Source organism: Rhagoletis pomonella, unplaced genomic scaffold (genome assembly GCF_013731165.1).
Source record: "Rhagoletis pomonella isolate Grant_MI unplaced genomic scaffold, Rhpom_1.0 Rhpom_scaffold_00151, whole genome shotgun sequence".
In the NCBI taxonomy this organism is placed as follows: Eukaryota; Metazoa; Arthropoda; class Insecta; order Diptera; family Tephritidae; genus Rhagoletis; species Rhagoletis pomonella.
Window position 1 is genome coordinate 121183 of NW_023458705.1, and position 17084 is coordinate 138266.

The 17084-nt window shown below is 37.3% G+C and overlaps 2 protein-coding genes across 2 annotated transcripts; one reads left to right on the forward strand and one right to left on the reverse strand.

Moving 5' to 3' along the window:
- The first annotated feature begins 3509 nt into the window (after positions 1–3509).
- LOC118750147 lies at positions 3510–4506 on the forward strand. Its single transcript, XM_036484872.1, has 4 exons — positions 3510–3616; positions 3677–3775; positions 3830–3998; positions 4064–4506. Exons 1-4 carry the CDS (start codon positions 3593–3595, stop codon positions 4504–4506), a joined length of 735 nt encoding a protein of 244 aa, XP_036340765.1. The 5' UTR covers positions 3510–3592.
- A 342-nt stretch (positions 4507–4848) lies between these two features.
- Positions 4849–6137, reverse strand: LOC118750148 (protein ALP1-like). The gene is made up of 2 exons (XM_036484873.1): positions 6007–6137; positions 4849–5945 (listed from the first exon to the last, which is right to left on the reverse strand). Exons 1-2 carry the CDS (start codon positions 6086–6088, stop codon positions 4849–4851), a joined length of 1179 nt encoding a protein of 392 aa, XP_036340766.1. The 5' UTR covers positions 6089–6137.
- Positions 6138–17084: the final 10947 nt, after the last annotated feature.

Genomic DNA, 17084 nt, shown 5'->3' on the forward strand with positions numbered 1-17084 from the left:
TCATCTCGGATATAAAACTCGTGGACTGCTTTAATTTTTTCCAACATATTATCGTTTGAACATACTGGTGTCTCAGCTTCATTATTCGAGAGTTTGGGATACTTTTTATACAAAGCTTGTAGAACTTCATCTCTCTTCACTTCGTTCATTGGTAACGCCTTCTCTACCTTCTTTATAGCTTTTCCTAGTGTTTGTTTACACTTGTAACCACTTTTGAATTGGGTATTTGATATTTTCTTGGTTGCTCTACACTTTTGTTGTCGAACGCAATCTCTATTCCTTTTTTCTTTCAATATACTTGAATTATTTTTGGCCTCACATGCCTTTCTCTTGCGATATTCACGCATTCTTTCAGCTTGTTTTTTTTTATGTTCTTTAAGCTTATTTTCATCTAGCTTAAGCCTCTCCCTCCACCGATTTTGGTTTTTGGCATTATTTGACATCTAATATTTATTGTAAAAGTAAAATAATACTTATCAAATGGACTTTAAAAAAGAGTATTACATTTTTCGTACTTACCATTACGCACGTGACAAAGTTCAAAAGTAAAAAAAAAAATTTAATTTTTTCCGATGGTTATTTATATTAATATATTATTTTAGTAAACAATAAACTTGATTAACAAACAAAAGAACAAGACACTTTAACTGATAATGTGCTAATAATGGCACTATGTAGCTTTTTTGCATTACGCACGTGACATACGAATGTTGCCGAAATAGAAATGAAAAAATACCGTTATTGATGCACAGTTTGATCTCTTCTCTCATTTTTATATTCATTTGTAGTTGTATCAACTACTTATATACCAAACTGCGATATTGCATATATATTTATTTCGTCAGCAGCAATTAAAAGTAATACATTCTACAGCTTTTAAAGTGAATAAAAAAGTTATAAGTTTTGCCTAAAATTTTTTGGAATTTAAAATTATAAAGAGCTGAAAATTTTTGTACATAGTAAAATATCAACATTTTTCTTCTGTTTTCTGTGCCTATAAAAATTCTGCGAGCGTTTTGATTTTTTAAGTCACGGTGGACCACTTCATGGAAACACCCATATATACATTATTTTAGCGGTTAGGGCTTGGTATGACGAATTTCTCAGATGCTCCTCGTTATTTGGAAATCTGAAAAATTGGAGATAGAAGATATTTTCCTAACAAAGACAAAACTTATTTACACATAAAGCAGTGTGGTATTTTATATGTTGGCCGAATCCAATAAAGCTCGTTATTCGATTCCCTTCTATGCTGATTGACGCCAATTGGAAAAGCCAACTGATGCCAAGTCCTTCTCTAACTGGTATTTTTATCCTCTGCCACCACCAACAGCCGCAGCGCTTCTCATAGATTTACAAAAATTTTATTTTTTGTTAATTTTTCATAAGAGTTGTTTTCAAATAAAATTTTGTGAAACCGCTCCTGAATTTTGAAAAGTAAAATTGTCATTTTGGGTAAATTCTCCTATCGGATCTCTCTTTCTTTTTTCAATTTTTCGGCACTCTGATGTTGGGGAATGTACTTTGAATGTACTAGCAATATATATTAAAAGTTACAAGCAGCATGAACAGTTCTACCGATTCACATTTTTGCGGTTTCCATAGCTAAGTCGTTATTCTAAATTATGCCGAAAAAAATTTTATATTTGCGATTCGGAGTTGCGATAACAATATGCTTTTAAAAGAACCATAAGCTGTACTTTAATGTTAGATTGGCTACATCACAGCGCACGGCAGTGCGCGCGAGTCACGAAAGCAGCAACAGTAGCATGCTGAAATGACTCGCTTATATATACACGAGTTTTGGAAGTTTTTATCCAGACGTCCAATCGACATATATCGTTGGAAAGGTCTTGCAGAGTGTGTCCGGAAAATATATTCAAGCTTCGTAAACGATTAACCGGATTCTTAAAAATTTGGCTAAAGTATTGCGAAACAAAAAACGTTTTTGTGCTTTTGCCGGTTTTAGGGGGCATATGGGTACACCCAACATATTTAGTGTTATTCTATAGGCCAATACCTTTCAAACGATACCTTACATATTAAGTTCCGGCCACTAGTTGGAAAGATATAGAGGTAAATGTGTTTTGGTTCGTGTCTCCACTACGAGATGCTTTGGTATGTATGTGGCGTCTGTACGTACCATCATTTATTTTTTTTTGAAACTTTCTGGAATTAAAGTACACAAAAAACTAAGAAGGTTTTGTTCCAGGATGTTTTGATTCGTATGCCTGTGTGGGCGTGGCTGCTGCCTGAAATTCGAAAAAAGGCAATTTTTTAACTACCACTGAGGCCGCACTACTCAGTCCATGTCATTGATGTGGATATCAGTAGAAGGGTCTTCAAACAAGCTATCTAGCGCTATGTTTTGTGTTTATAAAATATAAATACGCCATAACGTTATCGCCTGAAAACTAAAAATCGGGCTGCTGAATATAGAGATTTCGGGCATTTTCTCAAAAACTGGTCAGTCGATTTTATTCTAAGTTTCCACAAGTCTAGCCCAAAAGCTTAGATTTCATCTGGTATATAGCTTATATCTGGAAAAAGTCTTGTTGTGGAGATATTGCTATTCAAATTGAAAAAATGTCGCTCCAAAAAGGGTCAAATGGTTAAAAATTAACATATCCGTCTAATTTGGTTACTTTAAGATATAAAATTAACTTACCCAGTTCCCCGAAAAAAATTGCCCATTCCCCGATTGCCACTTAAACCGAAATTCCCTGCAAATCGGGGAATTTCCCGCGAGTTGACAATTTGAAGGATGCAGCTGTGCTAATCACTTCGTACATGTCTTTGAAACCACAATCTGTGTGTATTTTAGAGTTCTTTTCAGTCACATGCCGAAATTGTAACATTCTTCCCCATTTTAATTGCAGGTACGTACACAATATTTAAATATGCTACATGGGTTTATCACCCGCACTTAACCTACCTGGTATTTACCTATAGTTGTACATAAATATGTATGTATGAATGCATTTAGTTCACCCAATGTTCCGCTACTACTTACATACATATGTATAAATTGCCACTGAGCAAAAATACTTGAGAAAAAATCATTAGTTTAATAGCACGAGTGCAACACCGTACACGTGATAGAAGTAAAACTTTTAAAAAAAAAGCACATGTGTGCGCCCCACACCCAGTAGAAATCTTAACAACAATTAAACTACGAGGCAATCAGACGAATACAGTTGTTTATTGTCCAAAGTTGGTACCAAGTTGATAAGTTTTTATCATTTGTCATATTTTTTTTTTTATTTTTAGTTTTTTCGAATACATATCATCCTTGATATCATCATATCCTTGATCACCCTTTTTCGCTTTATTCCGTATTCGAAAAACTATTAGGTGATTCACAAGGTGTCATAACGAGTCATATTGTCATAATATCATAAATTTTATGACGGTTTAAAATATTTTGTTGTTGCTTGCTACGTGAATTGTGTACTAATGAAATACAACGCTGCACGGTATGTTTTTGGGTTGTCGTATCTAATCAGCTGTCTTTTGTTTACCTTTTCATTTCGCATTTTACTTTTGCCATTTTCATTCTGCTGCTGCGTAAATTTGTTAATTTTACAAAGAAATGCAGCAAGGAGAAAATATCCAGGTAAGTTATCGAATACAAAAGCATAAGTGGCCAAAAATTTACTAAATACATTTGTTCCAGCCAAAGGCAAAACGTGTGCGACTTAATCCGACCAAGAAATGGACAGTGGCGGAAGAAAAGGCACTAGTAGAATTTTTGATGGGCAACAGAAATTTTGAAGTAGGTGTATAGTATAGTAGTACGATATTAAATTTATATTAACAACTTTTATAGAAACCAACAGCGCAATCATATTATAGACGGTTCGCGGAAGAGGCGAACATCGCTGTAGAGTGGAAGTTGATACGTGCGAAGGTGAGAAATATGAGGTTGAGCTATAATAAAGCCAAAGCATGGGAAGGTTCGACTGGCGCTGGCAGCATGGAAGGGGAGACATTAAAAGGTAAGATTTTTTGTCCACTATGAATTTCATTCGCTTTAACTTTAAGTCATACAATTTTGTTTCAGCTACTTTGCTAAAAAAGTGCACTTGTTACTATGAACTAGACGAAGTTTTTGGTGGCAGAATAGTGGAAGCGGCAATAATTGAAGAGAGCTTGGACTCTGCCTCGAGCAATGATATTTTTAATTCAACGATAATTGAAATAGAAGAAGGCTCCACGTCCGCAACCTATGGAGTGGTGGAAAGTGCAGAGCCGCCAAGTGCAGAGCCGCCAAGTCGCAGAGGCATATATTCGCGGACAGCTGTGTCGGATATAAGAGAAATTTACTCGGAGACCTTAAAGTTGAAAAGGGAGAAAATACAAAATGAAAGTACATTAAGGGAGAGAGAAGTATACATTAAAGAGAGGGAATTGGCTCTGAAAGAAAAAGAAATTGATTTAAAAGTTAAGGAATTGGAAATGAAAGAACGGTTGGCAATGGAGGAGCTTAGATTGAAGTATAAATGAATTCGAAGTGATTTGCCTGCCATTTAAAAGCAGAGGGAGTAAAATGTTCATAAAATTCTGCTTACCATTTTTAACTAAACTAAATACATACACCAGTGTGCGTACGCTGGTATCCACTTTTGTTTAACTTAACTATTTCTATCTCAAAAGCACAAACAAATTTGTATGAATATTTCGCTTCTTTTGATTTGCATAACACTGCTTATACGTACAACTTCAAGTACTTTTTTTATTTACCAGTATATTAATTTGAATTCAGGCTTTTTATTTCATTTACATTTCATAAATAATTTGAATTAGTTTACGTTTATACCAGAGATCTCAAATATATAAAATAAAGCATTAATCGTTTGTTTGGTTTTGTATGAAGTGCAATAAGGCAGCTCTAGTGTTGCTTGGAGGTGGTATATTAAGTTCAGATGATAGAATGTCACTGCTACTTTCTTTTTCTGAATATTCTATTAAAATATTGTGCAAGATGCAGCACACCATTATCCATTCATTGCAGTGCTTTTTATTTTGATCGGTAAGCATTCTGAATTTAAGTTCTTTTAAACTACCAAATTTTTCCTTTAACAACCCAAAGCAATTCTCAATCCTCACGCGATATTTGGAAAAGTATTTGTTGAATAGATCTCTACTCTCTCTTGTATACTCGGTACTATTTTGTCGGAATGGTGTAATTATAAACGGTTTCAGTGGATAAGCGCTATCGGCAGCGATCCACTGAGAAGGAACTAAGAAGCGTTCGGGATGTTTAGAAAGTGGGCAGTCCAAAAACATTTTTGCGTCGTGAACGCTGCCCGGGTAGCCTACTGTGACTTGCCTTATTCGCAACTTATAGTCGCAGACAGCTTGCATTTTAATGCAATACTGGCGTTTCCGAGAGAAGTAGAGCTCATGTTTCTTAACAGGTGCTTCGGCCAGTCTAATTTCTGAGCCGTCGATATAGCCTATGCAACCTGGCATCTCATTCCTCGTGGCAGACACAATTTGCAGTCTTTCGAATTCACTTGGCCAATTCAAAAACTTGCTTTTCAAAGATAATATCGCTTTAAAAACTCGTTGTGTCACATTCTGAATTGTGCCACCATCGCCTACGCCAAAAAGAGACGCAACTTTTCGTATCGATAGCCCATCGCCCGAGGAGCCTAATCGATACAACACAATTTGGAGTTGCAATGCTATTGGAAGCTGACTTCTATGGGAGACTGTTTTAAATACGTCAGCGTCTTTTATTAGGTTTAGTATGTACCCAAACTCCTCGGGTCGTACGCGAACCATTTGATTAAACCTCCTGTCGTCAAAACTATTCAGTACACGCCGGTGCCAAACAGCAGATTTTGGAATTCCCAAATGAATACTTCTGCGGTTGCACAAAAGGCTTAACATGTTCATCATGAAGCGTTCGTCCGCTTCATCTTGCTCCTCCTCATCGCCTAGAGGAGAATAATATACGAATGCCAAGAAAGTATAGAACGATTTATATCTATAACTTACTTGAATCTGCAAAAATCATGTCGATAACCTGATTTACACATAATTCAGCAATTAGTTTATTTTTCTCACTTTCCCGTGGCATTATTTTTTAGTTTATTCGCAATCAGCTGATTAATAATTGAAATAGGACACAAAGTAAGATAGTGTGTTCACACGAGTTGTATATCCGCCCAAATTTATTATATGACATATGACGTTATGACACCTTGTGAATCACCTATATGTGTTTCAATCATATATGTAATACTCCTATATTGGCAGTAAGTACCGTCCGAAAACACTACAGTACAGATATATCAATAAACACGTACGAAAGAAAAGGAACACATACGTTTATATATAAACATGTACACGACACATTTACAAAACCGGCACTCAAGTACACAATACATTGACAACAAGTAAGAAAGTCTAAGTTCGGGCGGAGCCGAACATTAAATACCCGGCGCAAGTATTAAATATATGTTTCTTCACCTTTCCGAAACCTACCGCTAGATGGTAAGCCGGCCTGTATCAATTTTGAGTAAATTGGCGTCCTTCAATTTCGAAATATTGAAGTTTCAAGCATTTCTGAAATTTACCGTTATATGAAAAGCGGCCGTAATTTTAGTCCGATTTCAATAATTTTCAACGCTTTGCTTTCATGTGGCAAGCACAATAACCACACCGAGTTTGGTACAAATTGGGGTCCTTCAATATCGCAGTTTTCGGTGCCCCGCCCATTTTCCAAAATTGTACCATAAAAGTATTTCTTGGTAAAGAATTTTTGCAAGCATCAATTTTGAATAAATTAGCTTCAATATTTACTGATTTATCGAAGATTTTGTATTTCTCTAAATTACCGTTATATGGGATGTGGGCGTGGTTATTGTCCGAATTAAAAGATTTTCGGCCATTTGGTATGGTGTACCAAGGCCAACAACTGTGCCAAGTTTGGAAGAAATTGGTGCAGTGGTTACCAAGATATACACGTGGCTACGCCCATTTTCCAAAAATTTATAATATTCTTATTTTTCGTCTAAAAATTGTTGTAAATATCAATTTTAAGTGAATAAACTTCAGTAGTTTCTAAAATATCGCAGTTTTCGTATTTCTGCAAATTACCGTTATATGGGAAGTGGGCGTGGTTACAGCCCGATTTCGCCCATTTTCAATACCAACCTAGCTTGGATTAAGGGAAACCTACATACCAAATTTCGTTGAGATATCTCAATTTTTGCTCGAGTTATCGTGTACACGGCGGACGGACAGACGGACAGACAGACATTTATGTATACATTTGTCTATATCTATCTCGATTCGTTTTGGCTGTTACAAACAGCCGTTATGTGAACAAAATTAATATACCCTTGTGCACAAGTGCGCTCGGGTATAAAAACAGTACTAGACTGTCTCGCTTTGATTTCGGAATGCTTACACATTGAGATGTTAGCTTACTATCAATATAGAAGTATTACATATGTGCTTTGAATGTACTAGCAATATAGAAGTATTACATATATGTTTGGAAGTATCTCTTAATTGAAAATGTTTCAACTAAGTTTCAATGATAGAAAGTATACTATAATTACATACATGCAAGGACTTTAAGATATAAGTTCGTTAATTTAGTATTTAAGCCTCTAACATTTTGGTAATAAATACTTAAAGCAGATTTAATAATTAATAATTTGATTCAGTGTTATGACGGGGAATATTAGCTTATTAAGCTATTACCTTTTTTGGGCCTATCTTATCTAAATTTACGTCAATTTTAAATGAAGCAATATTTCTTTCGTATTTTAAATTAAATTTTCTGATGCTATAGTCGACAGTTTTAATTTTTGATGAGATATAAAACCTTATATCGTCTTCAGAAGTGTCTCTCGAATATCTAGAGACAAAGATTGACTTCTTTAGTAGCACCACAACCAGTTTGCTTGTATCAGACTCGAGTACCGGCGGAAAGGGTTGAGTTGCCGCGTTACTAATTGAGGGTAGGGAACGCGGTGGAGCCTTTGAAGACGATGGCACCACTTCAATGGGGGAAGGGGAAGATATTTCAAGCTCGTTATTATTCGAAGCAGATTTCGTTACACGCTTTTTTGAGGGTGAGGATTCTGATGTTGGAGGACATGGAGAAGAAAGATTAATTAAGTCAGCCGGACTTGCTATATATTCTATGCTATATTCCTCCCCGATCTGACTTATCAGTGTATTCACAACATGTATCTTTACTGAAATCAATTAATTCAATGATTAAACCCTCTGATTCATTGATTGTGTTGGGTGACTTTAATTTACCAAATGTATCATGGAACATCATTGACAATGATATTGTACCTTTCTCGTCTAGCGCGTGCAACAACGTATTTTTAGAGGAGATGGCTGAACTCTGCCTGAATCAAGTTAATGTACTTCGCAATAAGTTTGGCAAAGTATTAGATCTTGTTTATGTTGATGATGCATCTAAGTCGGCTGTAAATAAATGTGACCCACTAGTTTTGCCCGAAGATGTCTACCACCCTGCTATTGAGATATCTTACGAAATTATAAACGATGGTCAAAATTGCGATGTCCAAACATACGAACCAAATATTCGCTTTGATTTTTCGAAAGCCAACTTTAAAAACCTGAATAAAGAATTGTCTAAATTGTCGTGGCCTATATACAAAGAAAAAGTTGAGCAAAGCGTTGCACATTTTAATTGTACTGTACATAGATTATTTGAAAAGTATGTGCCTAAACGCATGTGTGTTCCTGAAGAACAAACACAGTTATGGTTCACTAAAGAACTAAGAAACTTGAAAAACAGAAAGTCACGTTATTTTAGATTACACAAAAAAACCGACTTACACTCATACTATGTAAAATACTCACTTTTGCGTCACAAGTTCTTTGAATTAAACAAAAAGTGTTATAAAGATTACTTGTGTAAAATCAAACGACGTATAATATATAACCCCAAATCATTTTATGATTTCGTAAACTCCAAGCGAAATGTACGTGGGTTTCCTTCCGCCATGAAGTATCAAAATACCGTCTCTGGTGATAATCAAACAATTTCTAACATGTTCGCTCAGTTTTTTAAATCCAATTATTCCACTAACTCCCAAGCATACTTTGACTATCCTTTTAAACTAAGTCCAATTAACTCAATACATAACCCTATAATATCTCCCGATGATGTTTTAGTTTACCTGAAGTCCTTAAAGCAGTCTTTTAGTTATGGTCCTGACCAGATCCCCACTTGTTTTCTTAGAAATTGTGCTGATTATCTCTATGAGCCGTTAACAGCCTTATTTAATTTGTCTTTTAAAGAGGGCGTTTTTCCAACTGTATGGAAGGAATCGTTCATAACCCCCTTACATAAAAGCGGTAGCAGGTCTTCAGTGGAGAACTACCGGGGCATAGCTAAGCTTTCTGCAATTCCTAAATTATTTGAAGCAATTATAACAAATCGGTTGACGCATTCTATCACTTCAAGCATTTCATACAGTCAACATGGATTTTGCAAGGGCAAATCAACTTCTACAAATTTACTTGAATTAACATCCTATATCTCAAAAGCATTTAGTGAGAGCAAAACTGTTGATGTTATATATACTGATTTCAGTAAAGCATTTGACAAAGTGTGCCACTCGTTGCTCATCTATAAACTTGATCTTCTTGGTCTTCCACCTAATTTTCTACGTTGGATCTCTTCATACCTCTATGATAGATCACAAAGGGTATTGTTTAAAAATACTATCTCTGACGTCATTGATGTTACTTCAGGAGTCCCTCAGGGTAGCCACCTAGGCCCGATTCTGTTCTTGCTTTTTATAAACGATATTTCTACAGATATAAAATTCTACAAAATTTTAATGTATGCAGATGATGTAAAACTTTATAAATCATACGTTTCAATTAAAGAAAGGTCTTTGCTACAATCAGCCTTAAACAGCATGGCTTACTGGTGTAAAGTAAATCTTATGCCTCTAAATCTTAAGAAATGTAAAGTAATGTGCTTCTCGCGAAGAGCTGTTCTGCCAGTTTCTTATATAATAGGTAACCATAACCTGGAACAGGTATACAATTTTGTGGACCTTGGTATCACAATGGATCCTAAGCTTAATTTTAATCTTCACATTAATGTGACAGTCAACAAGGCTAAAGGTGTACTTGCATTTGTGAAACGATGGTCAAAAGAATTTAGTGACCCTTATATCACTAAAACCCTGTTTACAACATTAGTTAGGCCGATTCTGGAATACGGCTCGGTGGTTTGGAATCCAAGGTATCATATTTACTCAGACAAGATAGAATCAATTCAAAAACCATTCCTACTTTTTGCTTTAAGAAATTTCCGATGGGATTCTCAATATAGTCTTCCACCTTATACGAGTCGCTTAAAACTTATTAACCTTCCTTCCTACACTTGCCAGTCGCAGGGAAATGCTTGGTATAATTTTTATGGTTAAATTACGGACAGGCTCAATTTCAAGTCCGTCTCTTCTGGCTGATGTAAGCTTTAATGTTCCCTCACGCGTATCAAGACACTTTTGTCCCATATTTCTGAAAGCTTGTAAAACCAATTTTGAATTGCACGACCCACTCCGTTGCTTATGCCAGGATTTTAACTCTCATTCCAGCACGTTTGATATATCAGATCCGCTTTTCAGCATTAAGAAAGCGATACTCTCCTCTCTCAATAAGTGAATTATTGACATAAATACATAAAATCAGCTGATGAATTTAGTTCTGTAGCTGAACAGTTTTAGATCTCGACACTTAACAAACTCCTGCCTATCGTGACTCGGCACAAAAATTTAAAATATTGGTTCCGCACGTCATGCGGACTGCGCCCCTCGTGCGGATGGGCGGGAATGGAGGGTAAAAGCCGTTGGAATATTATTATTATTATTAAGATTGTTCTGACGTGGAACGATAATAATTTTATTAGATGGACTATGAAGACGCTTACTTTTAGACACACGGATAGTCTTGAAGGTATTTAAGCATCTAAAAGCATTTTAATAATGCTTAAATTTTTTTGTCAGTACTGACAATTGTCATCCTGTTGCTGTAAAATCTTTTCTGGTTTGACTAAATAATTTAAAAAGATCAACTTCGGTTGACCTGTACTTTAACAGCAAAGACCCTTGCCACCATTAATAGCGTCAAGAATTCTTCCTGTCAAATCAGCACATTTCAGATGGCAAACACCATCACAAAGCCAGCACAGTTAGTAGTATTGAGAATCGCTTTTAACCCTAGAACACACACCCAGAAAATACCACGTAAACACACACCCGGGATACGTTTGTACCCGGGACCTTATTTTGCGGTTTTTTTAATGCTTATTCAACCGATTTCTATGATTTTTTTTTTGAAATGTATATTTTAATATATAACAAGTATTTTGTCTTTTGTTTCATTCGAATATTCCTACTGGTTCCAGCGATATGGGCAAATAAAGTCAGGACATGCAACAGTGGATTTTTGTTTTTGTTGTTGTCCTGATAAATGCAAAACAAAATAATATAATTTATAATAATATACTTGTAGAGTAACAACGAATACACATTTTGGTTTTTATTTCATTGAAATATTCTACCTGGTTCAAAAGATATGTGCAAAAAGGTCGCGCAAGGTATGGGTACGTAGGTAGCAAATACACTGGTATAACTGGTTTTTGTATTTTATATGCAGCTGCAAGGGTTGTTTTCACACGAGGTGTTGTTATAAATGCTGCCTGTTGATATTTTCATTATTGTTTTGGTGCTCAAAAGTGTAAGAAGTGAGAATATAAGTGAAAATAAATATAACTGAAACTATAAATAACTGGATACGAAATGACTTCAAGAAGAAACGAATATTTATCAAGTGCAGCATATAGAAGGTAAAAAATGTAAAATAAGCAACAATGTAAACATATACTAATTTTTTTTATTATGCAGGCTAACTGAGGAACAGCGAGAATCATATATACAATCTTTATTTGATGAAATTTGTGACGATGACGCTCCCTATGACTTTGACTCAGAAGATGAAGAAGAAATTCAAATCAATGACATTGAAATTGCTGATGACGATGCTGAAGTTTCGCAAAGTGCCGCAGAAGTATTACCTGATTATGCGGACTATGAGGATGATGAAGAAGACGATGAAGAAGAAGAAGTAGAAGAAAATAATGAATTACCTGCTAGTGCCGAAAAATTTGTTGCACGTGATGGTACTGAGTGGATGAAAGAACCAAATGTAAGTCGTCAGGTACTCAGACAAAATATTATAAGAGAACGTTCTGGACCAGCTAGATGCACTGAAATGTTGTCAATAGAGCAAACATTCAAATGTTTCATGAACGTTGAAATGGCTGATATAATTATGCGCCACACAAATAAGTTAGCAAAAGAAACTTTTAATGCTTACAACAATGCGCATCCAAATACAACTCCTAAGTCATGGACGCCTGTGTCAATAACAGAGCTGTATGCATTTTTTGGCATACTTATTATGACTGGTGCGAACCATAGCAATGGAGAACATGTTCGAGATTTATGGAGCGTCAAAAACTATCCTTTATATCGCGCCACAATGGGAGTCAACCGTTTCTGTTCGATATTGCGGTTCCTAAGATTTGACGATAAAAACACTCGTGCAACACGCTTACTAACTGATAAAGCAGCACCGATCAGTGAGTTGTGGACGATGATGAACAATAATCTTGCTGCACATTACAAGCCCAGCTCATGCTTGACGATTGATGAACAATTATTTCCTTACCGTGGACGCACACGGTTTACGCAGTACATACCGTCAAAACCTGCTAAATATGGTATCAAGGTTTGGTGGATTTGCGATGCCACAAATGCATATCCACTGCATGGACAAATATATACTGGCCAAGCAGAAACTGGTAGGGAAACGAACCAAGGCGAACGAGTGGTGAAGGATTTGTCTGCCAAATACCAAGGAAGTGGCCGAAACATTACAATGGACAATTTGTTTACGACCTTGCCAGTTGCAGAACTGCTTCTCACCTGGAAACTCACGATCGTTGGAACTTTGCGCAAAAACAAATCATATATTCCTCAAGAAATGAAGCAGAACAAAAACAGGACAATTGGTTCAACGACATTTGGCTTCAAAAATAATGTGACAATGTGATCTTATGTTCCCAAAAAAAATAAAGCAGTAATTTTGCTTTCGACCATGCATAATGATGCTGAAATAGCTGACAGTGGGAGACCTGAAATAATTGAATATTATAATCGTACCAAAGGTGGTGTTGATCGAATGGACCAAATGTTTGCGGAATATCCAACACAAAGACAAACAAAACGATGGCCACTAGCGATGTTCTTCAACATGTTGGACATTACAGCTCTTGCAGCCTACATTGTCTACGATTTGAATAACCCTATGTTGCCTTGGAGAACAAACAACAAGCGTAAGCAGATCCTGCGCAGCTTGGCTGAAGCATTGTGTATGCCCATTATTGAAGCCAGAGCCATAAATCGTCAAGTGACGCGAAATTTTTCGACTAAAATTGCTATTGAAGCATATTTCAACCGACCGGTGGAATCAATGGTGTCAACAGCAGCATCAACATCTGCCGCAACCCGCACGCCAAAACCTGTGTCCGGATCTTGCTATTTATGTTACGCACAAGAGGAAAAACGCCGTAGAAAAACCAGAAAGCTGTGCGACAAATGTAAGAAGCCAATGTGTCTTGAACATTCGGTCACATCAACAAATTGCTCTATTTGCCATGATTTTCCTTAGATATAAGATGCATTTTTATAATTTTTATAATAAAAGTCAATAATATAATGTGTGAAATGAATATTTTTAATTTTTCAAATAAAAAAATAATATAAAAAATGTTTTTTTTTTTATTATTATGAGGATTTTTACTATTGGGGTACAAACGTATCCCGGGTGTGTGTTTACGTATATAATGTGTTTGGAAGGCTGTAGCTCCTGAACCAATGGTCCGATCTGGTTAAAATTTTGAATTTGAACTCAAAACTAAATAATCTTCCGGTATAGAGGTATAGCGGTTCAAAAGTTACAACACTTCAAAGTTGAAAGTGGATACATTCGTACCCGGGTGTGTGTTCTAGGGTTAAGTTGACAATTATCAAAATCACACTGAAAACACATTGAAAAATTTAATAACACTTATGTTAATAACAGAGACTGAAAATAACCGGCCCATTTATTGCTGTATCACAAATTGTCATTCATTTTTTCTTATAAAAAATAAATCACTCACAATAACTTTCATAATAAGTTTTTGACTTATCTGCATTGGTTAGACTTTTATTTGATTTGATGATTTTTACATTTCGAATTGCCCTTTTGTTTTACTTTTTTGTTTTAGATGCAAAGGTATCCAAGTAGGTATGTTAAAAATACTGAGTGAAGTGCTTCGGTAGTTCGCTTCTAGTTGGTATAGTTTACTTATTGAAGGGAAGAAGATGGACCGAAAATCAAGCGTTAAATTCCGCAGCTTTTTTGACTCCGATACGAGTAGTGATAAACAAGTTTGTATGTAAAGTTTGTAAAAAAAAAAAGTTTATAACGGCGATTTTTTGAGTGAACAAAAAAGGGAAGTGCGCTTGGGCCTTACTGGAGAAATGAAACTTACGTTACATATCTATTTTGTCTCATAACCAATATACATATATATGTACATTTATGCAGTGTTGGCAAAATGTTAATATGATTACCTATTAAAAATTAACGATTAAAATGTTAATCGCGATTGACGATTAAAATTAATTAAGCGTAATCAGCTCTTCGATTAATGATTAAATTTTTATAATCGTTAATTGCTGGATGCGATTACGATTGATTAATTTTAATCATTAATCGTTCTTCTTCTTCTTATTTGGCGCTGTAACCGCCTAAGCGATTTTGGCCGAGTCCAAAACAGCACGCCAGTCATTTCTCTTCTGTGCTAACTGACGCCAATTGAAAATGCCAAGTGAAGCCAAGTCCTTCTCCACCTGGTTTTCCAACGCAGAGGAGGCCTTCCTCTTCCTCTGTTACCAGCATCGCGGCCCGCGTTGAATATTTTCAGAGCAGGAGCGTTTCTGTCCGTCCGAACGACATGGTCAAGCCAGCGGAGCCGCTGAATTTTAATTCGCTGCACTATGTCTATATCGTTGTAAAGCTCATACAGCTCATCGCTAAATCGTCTGCGATATTCGCCATCACCAACGCGAAAAGGTCCGTAAATCTTTCGCAGAATCTTTCTCTCGAAAACTCCAAGAGCCGCCTCATCAGATGCTTTCATTGTCCATGCCTCCGCGCCATACACCAGCACAGGCATGATGAGTGACTTATAGAGTGTGATCTTTGTACGACGAGAGAGGACTTTACTTCTCAATTGCCTACTCAGTCCAAAGTAGCACTTGTTGGCAAGAGTGATTCTCCGTTGGATTTCAAGGCTGACATTATAATTGGTGTTAATGCTGGTTCCCAAATAAACGAAGTCGTCTACTTTTTCAAACTTGTAACTGTCAACAGTGATGTGGGTGCCAAGACGCGTATGCTCTGACTGTTTGTGTGATGACAGGAGATACTTCGTTTTGTCCTCGTTCACCACCAGACCCATTCGCTTTGCTTCTCTATCCAATCCCGAGAAGGCAGAACAGACGTAGCCCTTGTTTTTACCGATAATATCGATGTCGTCGGCATGCGCCAGCAATTGTACGCTCTTATAAAGTATTGTGCCTGAGCGGTTCAGTTCTGCGGCTCTTATTATCTTCTCCAACATAAGATTAAAGAAATCACACGAAAGAGAGTCCCCTTGTCTGAAACCTCGTTTGGTATCAAACGGCTCGGAGAGGTCCTTCCCTATTCTGACGGAGCTGGTGGTATTGCTCAACGTCATTTTACACAGCCGTATTAGTTTCGCGGGGATACCAAATACAGACATCGCGGCATAAAGACAACTTCTCTTCGTGCTGTCGAAAGCGGCTTTGAAATCGACAAATAGATGGTGTGTGTCGATCCTATTCTCGCGGGTCTTTTCCAAGGTTTCGCGTATTGTGAATACCTGATCTATGGTGGATTTTCCAGGCCTAAAGCCACACTGATAAGGTCCAATCACCTCGTTGACGGTGGGCTTCAGTCTTTCGCACAATACGCTCGATAAGACCTTGTAACCTATGCTTAGAAGGCTAATTCCGCGGTAGTTGGCGCGTATGGCGGGGTCGCCTTTCTTGTGGATTGGGCAGAGCACACTTAAATTCCAGTCGTCGGGCATGCGTTCATCTGACCATATTCTGCATACGAGCTGATGCATGCACCTCATCAGCTCCTCGCCGCCGTACTTGAATAGCTCGGCTGGCAGGCCGTCAGCTCCAGCAGCTTTGTTGTTTTTCAGCCGCGTAATCGCTATACGTACCTCGTCATAGTCAGGCGGTGGGACAGCTACTCCATCATCATCGACTGGGGACTCGGGTTCGTCTTCCTCACTACTTTCAGCGCTGCTACCATTCAGTAGGTTATAAAAGTGTTCCCTCCACAATTTAAGTATATTCTGGACATCGGTCACTAGGCCGCCATTGTTGTTCTTACAGGAGTTCGCCCCGGTCTTGAAACCTTCCGTAAGTCGCCTAACCCTCTGGTAGAATTTTCGGGCGTTCTTCCTGTCGTCCAGCATCTCAAGCTCTTCGCACTCACGTATTTCGGCCTCTCTCTTCTTATTGCGGCAAATACGTCTCGCTTCCTTCTTCAGTTCCCTATAACGGTCCCACATGGCTCGCGTTGCGCCCGATCGCAGCGTGGCCCTGAAGGCGGCATCTTTTTTCTCTGCGGCTTCTTGACATTCCTCATCGTACCAGTTGTTCTTTCGGGCTCGCTGAAATCCAACTACTTCTTCGGCGGCGGTACTTAATGATCGGGAAATGTGGTTCCACTGCTCGCGTACGTTGGATTGTTGAAGAGTGCTCTCAGAGAGCAGGTGTGTGAGTCGAGTGGCAAATAAATTGGCCGTCTGTTGTGATTTCAGCTTTTCGACGTTAAGCTTTCCTTGCATTGTTGGGCGCACATTTTTTGCTGCACAGAGGCGGGTGCGTATCTTGGCTACAACAAGATAG

Excerpts from the sequence above, each read along its gene's own strand:
- LOC118750147 (XM_036484872.1), top strand. The coding sequence starts at position 3,593 with ATGCAGCAAGGAGAAAATATCCAG. Across the intron at positions 3,776-3,829 it reads TGGGCAACAGAAATTTTGAA|AAACCAACAGCGCAATCATA; the intron begins GTAGGTGTATAG and ends CAACTTTTATAG. Across the intron at positions 3,999-4,063 it reads GGAAGGGGAGACATTAAAAG|CTACTTTGCTAAAAAAGTGC; the intron begins GTAAGATTTTTT and ends ATTTTGTTTCAG.
- LOC118750148 (XM_036484873.1), bottom strand. The coding sequence starts at position 6,088 with ATGCCACGGGAAAGTGAGAAAAATAAACTAATTGCTGAATTATGTGTA. Across the intron at positions 5,946-6,006 it reads CATGATTTTTGCAGATTCAA|GCGATGAGGAGGAGCAAGAT; the intron begins GTAAGTTATAGA and ends ATTCTCCTCTAG.